Raw genomic sequence first — 10,284 nt, 5'->3', positions numbered from 1 at the left:
TTGCTCTGTGCTTACTCTGGAAGTTTACAGGAGTCTTTTGAAAGTTAAGGTTAAAAGAGGCAAAAGTTGCTAATGATGGGGAGTGGTGAGAGCCCAAAAACTACATCAGAAAAATCTGGGCATGTAGACCAAGCAGCTGCCTTTAAAAATCCGGCTATAAATCTCCCTTGCACTCGCAACTCGAAATAACATTTCTGTTCAGCACGTGGACTTTATTTTTATTTTTATTTTTACCAGAAAATCACACTTGTGTTTATTTTATTTCTCAGCTGCTTAAGGAGATTATCATGGCTTAATCCTGGAAAGTACTGGCAACACTTGAGAAGCAGGTGAGGCAAATTTGAGCTTTTTTTTTTTCTCCTGAGATCAAGTACTGGGGGTATTCAGCCTCGTAAGAACCATTAAGGATCTTTCAACATCCAGGCTTATGTGCTTCTTCAAAGAGACACGTAGACGGGAGAGGTGAAAAAGGAGCATGTGATGGAGACAAACTGGTGATTATAATTTTAATGCACAATGAAAGGGGCCAATGCCAACGGGGATATCTATTCCTCTCCTTCCCCACCAGTTCTTGCCGGGGGGGCTGCTCTTTGCAAAACCACCCAGAGATGTTGGTGGCATTTCCAAGGTGAAGTTGGTAGCGGTTGGGTAGCACTTGTGGTCTGGATGGCTTTGGTTTCCTTCTTGTTTTCTTCTTCTTCTTCTGAGGTTTGTGGAGACAACAGTAAAGGCAGAGACCCACGAGAGATGTTCACCCCATCTACCTAAGGAAACACTACGTGGAACATCTTTCAGAGCGTGAGAGACCGTTAGGGTAAGCTCCGATGCAGAAAGGTACGCAGATCTCCAAAGGGACTTGGGGAAGTCTCTGAAAGAAGCCCTGAAATCACGGCTTTATAAAATTGCAAGAAATCCTCTGCTTTCAGCACAAGAGAGTGAAAATATGTTGACTCATCTACATGATATATAATTTTTCTGCAAGCGTGGATCAAACCACAAAAAATAACAATAACTCAGGCTGTGCTGCTGAGTCTTTGAACAATCAAGAAGTAAAACACCGATTCTGTGAAAAACCTGAGCTGAGTAGCCCCAGCTCCTTGCCTAGAGTGTGGATGTTTTGGAGATTCAAATTTCAGTTTAAAAGCTTAAGGGAAAGAAAAAAAAAATCATCAGGGTCAATTAGGAAATAAAGGGCACTAAAATGCCCAGGGTATGACTCCCCTTTCCTTACACCTAGGTCCTAGTGCTGTTTGCGGTGGCAACCTCGTTGGACCTCTCTGGATAAGAGGACCCTGAAGGCACCAGAGGAGGTAAGGGAGGAAAGGGAGGGTCGTTTTCCTTGCTAATTAAATGATGTTTGCATCTGACTTTTGCGTGGATCATGGTGATGGTCAGTTAATAGACCTACCTAGCTTTGGTGTTGCCCACCAGAGATCCCAACACAAGCTGTAGAGGACGAGCAACATCATTACCAGTTTCTATAGGCTTAGAAAGTGTGGTAAGATGTTACTTTTGGTTGTTTTTTTTTTGGTTTGTTTGTTTGTTTTTAGGATGGGGGGTGTCCTAAGCCAGTAGCTAGAGTGCTCCAGGGGTGTTATATTAACTCAGGTGCTGGCTAGTGATGAGAGGAGGCTCTTTGGGGTGATTGTTCCCCTCTTCTCCACGGCTTTCCTCCAAAAACACCTTCAGGCTGGGGAGGCTGGCAGAGGAGCTCCTGGTCTGCCCAGCGCCCATGTATAAAGTAGCCTGTTTGAGGTGCAAAGACATGCTTTGTAGGTGGAAACAAGTGTGGTCCTAATGGTCATTCAGGCCAACCAAGAGCTGCATCACCTTCTGGAGGTGCCGCTTGGACCTCGTGCTGGGGGGTGGGATAGACCAGGGAGAGCATCTGCAGGACCTGGGGCCAGTGGGACGAGTGTCGGTACCAGGGCTTGCTGTTCCTTCCCTTCTCTAAATTAAAGACCATCTCTGCTGGAAGAGTAAAATCAGGGCTCCTTGAGCCCTTGGTGAGGCTGAGAGATGGAGAGTGAAATCCCCTTATGCTAGGGAAATTGAAGATCTGCTATCGATGTCAGGATTTATTCTACAGTATTTTTGTATAATAAAAGCACTGTTATTCCTGTTTTCTCCCCCCTATCCTACAATATGTTGCGAACACACAAAGGGTTGTGGAGCTCAGGCTGGGCAGGTACTGGGCCGTCCTCACGGCCCCACTGTGCTTTCTTCATGGCCTCCACACGCTGGAATGCTGGATGTTGGATGTTAACACCATAAAGCAGCCCAGGAAAATGATAAAATGAAAAAATATGGATGAGTCGTTCATAATTTAAAAAATACATTTTATTAAAAATTTTACATCCATTTACATATTTAATAATTGATTTCATTCTTTGATAGATACAAAAAGGTGGTTTGCCCTCCAGAACAGAACTTTTTCTTGGAAAATGTTGAAATGAAACATGCAAAATTAAGAAAGGCTTCTCTTAAAATGTTTCCAGAGGTACTTGCTCACCCCAGCCCTTCCTCAGAAATGATTTGGTTTTTAAACCCCACATTTTCTGATTAGTTCATCAGAAAATCCCCAGCCCTTTCTTACTGCAGAGGAAGGGGGGGGGGTGATGGTGGAATGATTTATTGGTGGCTTTCTTGCCATTTCTTTTTTTTTTTTTTTCCCTTTCTTTTCTTCTAGTATGTGTATGTCCTATTAACAAGGCTGTCTATTGCGTTGTACAAAATCTATGTGAGCAAAACGATTGCACAAAAAGAAAAGCAAAGAACTAATTTACACTTTGAAACCAGAATGGGCCTGAATCTTATAATTAATAAAGATGGTTTTTCTGAAGAGCATAGGAACTATTTTTTCTATTAGTCTTATGAAAACCCATCCTTATTATAAGGATTTTAATTTTATCTAATTTTTTCCCCAAACACTGGGGAAATAGAGAAGCAAGGAGGGGTGTAGAGGTTGGTTGACCCTTGGCTGAGTGGGGCTGGAGGAGTTTGCTCCTCTGATAGCCCCCACAACATGCTGGTGTGTGGAGCCAGCACCTTCTGGGCTGGCTGGATGCAATGGAGTCGATGTCTAATTAACAAAAATAATCAAGCTGAATGGAAGGAAACGTAAAGGGGCTGTAGCCCAATCATGTGTATCAGCTGCCCCTAGCAAGCCTGGGTGTTCCCACCATGTGCTTCTGGAGCTGCTGCCCTGTCCCTGTCCCTGCAGCTGCTGGTGCCCCAGGCACGGTCCCATCGTCCATTGTGTCCAGGAATTTTTCAGATCCCAATGGCAACGAGCACGTGCATGGGAATGTGCCAAAGAGAAGGGAAAGCTTGATGCGTGGAGAGACATTCTGACCTTGCAAACTCAATTCCTATTCCACAGCCTAAGAAAGTTGGAAAATGTTTGGCTGGGCACATAACAGCCCGTGAGGAGCCAAGGCTGGGCACCAGCACTGCTCTGCCGCAGCCACGCAGGGATTTTTCTGCCAATGGGACTGAGAATTGCTGAGGACACCTTCCAAATGGCAAACAGTGCTAACTTGCGAATACGCATTAGCATAAATACAGCAATGCCAAATACAGCTGACTAAAAAGCACACACATAAATGTGGAAGTGTGCATTAATCCCTTTTTTTAAAATACACAAGTGCCCACTTTGCATTTTAATTTTATGCGATTGCAGTGCAATCTGCAAAAAAAAAAAAAAAAAAAAAAGTCCTCACTTGCGGTGTGCAAACCCTCGTCTTCACCGAGCTCCTTCAAGCATTGCCAAAGCTCCCCCGTCGGTCGTGTTCAGCTTTGAGATATAGATCACAGGAATAGACGGCGGCTGATTTTCCTTGTCACTTCAGACAGGTTTAACCAGTATTACATGGTAGTTAAATGGCAACTGATTGAAATTACACTTATTGAGGATTAATTAGGTGATAGATGTATTGCACTTTGCATTTCCTCAACCATTTTACGTTCAATACAAAGAAGTCATCTCATTGCAGCAACTGTTGCCTGAAAAGAAACCAAATGACTGTGGAACGGGTATGTTATTGCAGTTCAAAACTATGGAAAAAGAGTCAATACAGTGGGCTGCCCAGGGAGGGGCTGGGAAAGGGTTAATACACGTAGGCACGGGACGAGCGAAGGCGATGGGAGGGTTGGCTGGAAGCACCGACGTGCAAACACGTCGCAGTGGCGGGGATTGCTTCCAGTGGAGATGATAGCTGAATGTGGGAAGGCGAGTAAGTGGCTGGGGAGGGACAGCGCGTGCTTGTTCATGCAGAATTACGGGGCTGAGGAGGGCTCCTTTCCCAGGCAGCCCTGCCAAGAGAGCGCGGGGGGAGCGGAGATGCTCACAGCTCCCCCGCGGGCACACCAAGGGTTTCGGTGGGAGGCTGTATCATGTCAGAATGATTTCTCCTCTCCCTTAGCTGACTAAATAGTTTGCTTGGAAGAAAAGGGATGGTTAAGCAGGCCACGGTTAAACAGACCAGCGACATGATGTGTATTTTCACTTCTCTGAAAAGGACCTTTGTACTGCAGCTCTCCCATCAGATGCACATCCGCTGCTCCCTGTCTGAAGGCCTTGTGACGTTTCTACCCACCACGAGCAGCATTCAGCCTTGCTGGGAGGACTTTCATCCCGTTGTACAAACATCAGAAGGTGTTCTTCCATTTTAGCGACCAACCAAGATGTAAACCTAACCTTGAGACAACCCACTGGCCCTGTCCTGCAGCTCTCTGTTGCCTTGCTCACCCCACCATGCCAGATGCAACAACATCTTCTGCCCTCCTTGCACTCTTGCCCCTGGCAGCCCTGCTCTGGCTCTAACTAGTGGGGCCATGGGGACCGTGGCTGAGTTTTGACCTTGCATGAGGGTAAGTCTGCAACCTGGCCCACCCTTCCTTCCTCCACGTGGCAGCACAGGGACTTCTCTGGACCTCTTTCCCAGATCCTATTAGATGCCTCACGCGCTTGCGGTCAAGTTAAACAAACAGCAGCTCTGCCTCTGAGACAGTGAGGATGAGAGGTCTAATGCATTATTTAAAAGCAATCCCAGCCTGCAATATTTAAGAATGAACAATACAGAGGATAGAATAAATTATTATAATTCAAAGTCTATTCTGCTTGTAGAAGAAGAGCAAGCGTATTCATCAGTCCATATGCCTCAACAGTTGGCTAGAACCATAGTCAAAATTTTACCCAACCCTCTCCAGTTTTCCCAACCAGTGCGCAGTTTCTCTGAGATACCCATATGTTCACAGTTAACTTTAACTATTAAATTGATTTGGAAATTAATTTGGCAACACAAAACCCCATAGGATCAGGAAGTTGACATCTTCATCCATCCCCCTTTTTAGAATGGGTCGTGATTTAGGCTAAGGATAGAAAATCAGAACTTGAATTTTCACTGTGATATAGATTTGCTCCCCCGGCCTCCTGGCATGTCACGAGGATGTAGTTATTGCCCTACAGAAATTATAATTTTCCCAGTCTGGCGTCCTGCTCCTGGCAGTGATCTACAGCAGATGCTCCAGCAGAAGACAAAAACATTAGGAACCAAATGGCAACGAAATTCCACGCAGGAATGTCCTCGTCCCCATGAGACCCTTCTTCCACAGCAGGCTCGGGTGGTAGGAGGGGGATGGATGCTATATAGTCTGCTCCTCTGCGGCAGGAGAGGGAGCATCTTTCTATGACTGAGTAGCAAGGCACTCTAGATGTGTTGGGACGTACACCTCATTTCCGCGCTCTTGTCTAGCTAGACGTGGACCTGCCTGATTTAAACGTGCTTCGTGCTTGCATGGGTTGATTGCATCATTTCTGAGAGCACCGAGATATTTAAGACATCACCAACATCTCAATGTTATTGCTTGGATCTCGGGGGTTGCTCTGTGTGAAAGCTGCATTAGCGTTTTGTTCGGAGGAAGCAGGAGCTGAAGGAGATGCATATTCCAGAAGGAATTCCAAAAGCAGCAAAGGCTGTGGAAACTGCTGACTCCATGGCATGGTAAAGATCTTCGATGTTGGGTCTGCTCAAGCCATGCAGCCTCTCTGCTAATCTCACGCACAAACAGGGCTTAAAAAACTCTCCAGTGTCCCAGGCTGGACCACTCATGACCTACAGACTCTGCCTGACCGGCTGAGGCGAAGGGCCCTCCGTACCGCTCTCCCGAAATGAAGAGCCATGTGTTTATTTGGCAATCTTCCTGCTCTGTCTCAACAGCTATTTGTCATCTTCCTTAATGCCACAGCTGTTAGGTTACGCCAGGTCATCTGCTTTTATTAGTCCTGTTCCCACCACCCTCTGAAACTCACACCAGCCAGGAGGGGATTATTATCCGTGCCCAAAAATAGTGCTTCTCTTGTCCCCCTCGTCCAGCCACTCTGGAAACTTCAGTGGTTTTCTTCTTTTCTGATTTCCAGTTCTGCTCCCTACCTGCTGCCCCATGAAGGCTGGCGTAGCCGCCCTCACAGCCGGGATCCTCGGCGGCACTGGCGTCTTGCTCTTTCTCATCGCCTTCGGGACGGATTACTGGCTTCTAGCTACGGAGAGCTGCGGCGTCTTCGAGCGTGGGAATAGCACTCTGCGGGCCGGGGAGGTAAAGTCTGAAATCGTGTCTGACTTTTGAAGAAGAACTGACTTATTTACATAATTTTTTAAATTTTTAAAGTTTTAAATCTGTGATAGTATTTATGCTCATTGCAGGATGTCAGCCTGAGCTGACTTTAAAATCCAAACCGGCATTTCCATAGTATCTAGCATGTAGACTGAAGTAAAGCGTGCCTAGGAAACCCTGAGATGGCAGCGCTGTAATCTGGCAGATATGAACATTAAGGAATGAAAGGCAAAACTGTAAGTGTTTTACTTGTTGACAGCATTTGCCTCTAAAGACAAAAGATATCTCCTGATATTTGCCGTTAAAAATTTCTCCCTCTGTAGTTTCTTCATTTGAAAATAGTTCATATTTGAAAGTGCAGGACTTGGCAATCATCTACATCCAAAGTGATGCGACTACAGCGCAGACAGAAAACAAAAGCGAACGTCAGATGCAGAACAGAGCAGACAAGAATTCCTGCCCATCTAACCAGAAGAGACCTAAATATTTTCAAATTAAGATTTATACAGGATTTTGGTGAGCAGGAAATGTAATTTTGAAAGGAGAATTTGGTGGTTTAGTGCTAACTGCTGGTATCACTTCTATATAGAGACTTTCCAAAGTTTGATATTGGCTGCGCTTGCTGTTGTCCAACTCCCCAATGAAAGAACACCCAGACCAGTTCCCCGAGCCGCCCACTCTCCAAAAACCTCTTTTTGCACCGATCAATGTGCCGTTTCAATTACAAAATGACAGGGAGATCCTTGTTGTGTGCAGACTTTTTGTTACTTCAATCCAATTAGGTTTGATTTTTTTTTTTTTCCCCCTGGTCTGGTGAGTCACATCGGGTAAGCATCATGATGCCAGCAAGAAATATTTTCTTTCATTTCGGAATCCCGTAATCAAATGTAGGACACTGTTCGCTTGAGTCATGTTTCCAAATGACTTTCTCTATTGAAAAAAAAAAAAAGATGATGGAAAAACTGCCTGGCAAGAAGTCTTTACTATTTAAAGCAGGGCGGTAAAGCCCTGGAGATGGCAGAGAGTCACGGCCGGAGGAGCGCCGCTCAGTTTTTGTGTGCTTGGGAAATGGCAATGTTAATTGTGGCAGAGTTTTGTTTGTGCTGTTGTCTTTTAAAGCGGAGCGGCTAGAGGCGTTGTGCCCCACGACATGGATAAGCATCCCAAACTTTTCAGATACGCCCTTGGCCAAGCGTGAACGTGCCTGGCGCTAAGGCAGAGCGACTTCAAAAGCACCAGGCAGAAATAGGAACTGCTCTTACTCTTTCCTCTGAGCTATTTTATTTCTATTTCAGACGCTGTTTCTATTATTTCTATTTCAGTTACCAGTTGTGTACAACGGGCTGTGTTTTTACCTTCTCTGCCCTTGCTTAAAGTGGCAAATCCTGGCCCTTTACAGATAAGGGTGGTCTCGAGTGTCTGCCAAACGGTGATTAAATGTGCCGTAGATGCACCAGGTCGGCAGCCATCCAGCTGATGAATCATAGAATCACAGAATGTTTTGGGTGGGAAGGGACCCCCAGAGGTCACCCAGCCCAACCCCCCTGCAGGAGCAGGGACACCTTGAACCACATCAGGTTGCTCACCGCCCCGTCCAACCTGGCCTGGAATGTTCCCAGGGATGGGGCCTCCACCCCCTCTCTGGGCAACCCCTGCCAGGGTTTCACCACCCTCACTGGAAAGAATTTCTTCCCTAGATCTATTCTAGTTCGGGGGCTGCATGTTACCATTGCCATAGTTAGTATTTTACCCTGAAAGTAAAAGCAGAATCAGGTCAGGGCTCTGGAAGCGGTCACAGCTTGATGCATAAAGACCTCGAGGCGAGGGGAGTATCTTCTAGCACCTCTCCACTGAGTCTTGTCTCCTTTCTCCAGCTCACAGGGTCCAATCCTGTATGAAGTTTCTCCGTCCTCCACAAAATGTAATTTTATAACAGTCGTGTCCCCTTTACCAAATTGTATGTGATAAAGGCAAAATTGATTTTGGCTATAATTTTGATATGTTTTTTGGTAAATAGTCCATGACTCGACTTCACAATATCCTTCCACCTGGAGAGACCCAACCCTAGTGCTCTGTGGGTCTGGGCTGGGGGTTGAAGTAGATTCACCAAAAAAGAAATAATTGCCAACGTCCCTATCGTAGTCTATGAGAAGACTGGTGTGGGCAAAGAGTGATTTCTGTCTCACGTAGGTTTAGCATAACTTCTACTGGGCTGGCAATTGGAAGAGGCTCAGTGGGAGTGTTGGAGTTGGGCTGTTTTCTGGGGTTAAGCCAGACCTTGGATCCTGCAGAGTAGCAATGACATCTGAACTGTGGCATTGGGTCATCCCTACAATCGCTTACCTGGTAATCAACCTGCTTCCAACTGGTTACAGAAGCAGTAAAATTTACTTAGGGAAAGTATTTAAGATGCAGAATACACCCAGAATGCTCTGCTGCCTGGCTTACCCATCCAGATCTAGCAATCCGTGTTTTAAAGATATTAGAGGAAAAAGAAACTGTTTTGTGAGGGTCTGCAGGATAGTTTGTTATCAGAACACTTTGTGGCTCTGATATTTCAGAAAGTCAAGGACAGCAGCTGCCTCTGTGTTCCCCAAACCCTCCAAAACCAACTCAAACAACAACAAATGAAAATCCCAACAAAAAATGAAATCCACAGCTGTCTAAGCAAAAAGCACACACTTTCCACCATGATCATCCCCGTATCAGCTTGGGCTTTCATTCCTCTGCAGGTTGAAACGCCAACAGAGGTCAGGAAGGAGATCCTCGCTTTCCATCACGAGGGCTTCTTCTGGCGGTGCTGGTTCTTTGGCGAGGGCCACCCGGAGACCATCTGGACCTTCTGGTACAGTGAGTACCATGCCACCATACCACATTCACAGCATGCGCTCACAGTTGGAATTGCAAACAAGCACAGCAAGGGCTCCCAGGGATGAGGAGACAGTCGTCTTTATTTTATGTATTTATTTATTTATTTCATTCTCACGGTCTCTCTATCAAAAGCAAACTTGGCTCACCCTTCCTGTGCTCTTTTTTTGCCTTTGATTTTCCTCTCAGGGGTTGTTCATAGAAACATAGGAACTTCTTGATGCCATTTAATGTACCACCTACAAGACCTTGCGGAGTGGTGGCTTCCACCAGCAAGGACAACTCTCTCCCCATATCTCCTGATGTTTGTGTTCAGCTAAGGTCTGCTAAATGTGAGCCCATCCTGGCCCTTGGCATTGCTTTTCCATTAGCGTTTTCAGCCATCAGAGTGTTCCCACCTCCCACTGATTTCAGCACGGGGAAAGCTGGAGGCGCACGCTGGTGGTCTCCCTGGGTTCTCAGGACCTCTAACAGTGGTGGGCCATGGAGAGCCCTAACCACGTCACAAGACCTTTATTTTAAGATCTTGCCTGGTTTGCTTGTTAAGGTCATTGAAATGACACGTGTGAATAAACAGAGATGGATGCAAAATAATTTTATTTTCTGCAAGCGCATTCACTCTTCAAAAAAAAAAATTGAAGGCGAAGTTGAAACCTGTTCTGAGACACCAGTTGGTGCTTGACTGGTGGCCCACATGCAGCGAAGCGTGGGGTCTTGGCCCGGTGAACCAGGTGCTCCCACCAGAAAGAGCAAAGGAGTGAACACGGCTGGCCCCCAGCCCCACCGCGGGGCCACGCCGCA

General features: G+C 46.1%; 1 protein-coding gene across 1 annotated transcript in view; it reads left to right on the top strand.

Annotated features, from left to right (window-relative positions):
• The first annotated feature begins 6,444 nt into the window (after positions 1 to 6,444).
• The window catches only part of LOC104127240 (transmembrane protein 182), a 16,606-nt gene continuing 12,766 nt past the window's right edge, over positions 6,445 to 10,284 (top strand). Inside the window, exons 1-2 of the mRNA XM_009639892.1 lie at positions 6,445 to 6,597; positions 9,348 to 9,465. Coding sequence (XP_009638187.1) covers positions 6,445 to 6,597; positions 9,348 to 9,465 — 271 coding nt within the window. The remainder of the gene's footprint in view (positions 6,598 to 9,347; positions 9,466 to 10,284) is intronic.

Source organism: Egretta garzetta, unplaced genomic scaffold, assembly GCF_000687185.1.
Source record: "Egretta garzetta isolate BGI_Z169 unplaced genomic scaffold, ASM68718v1 scaffold935, whole genome shotgun sequence".
Taxonomy (NCBI): domain Eukaryota; kingdom Metazoa; phylum Chordata; class Aves; order Pelecaniformes; family Ardeidae; genus Egretta; species Egretta garzetta.
Note: the sequence above shows the minus strand (reverse complement) of the source record. Positions and strands in the feature narration are given on the sequence as shown.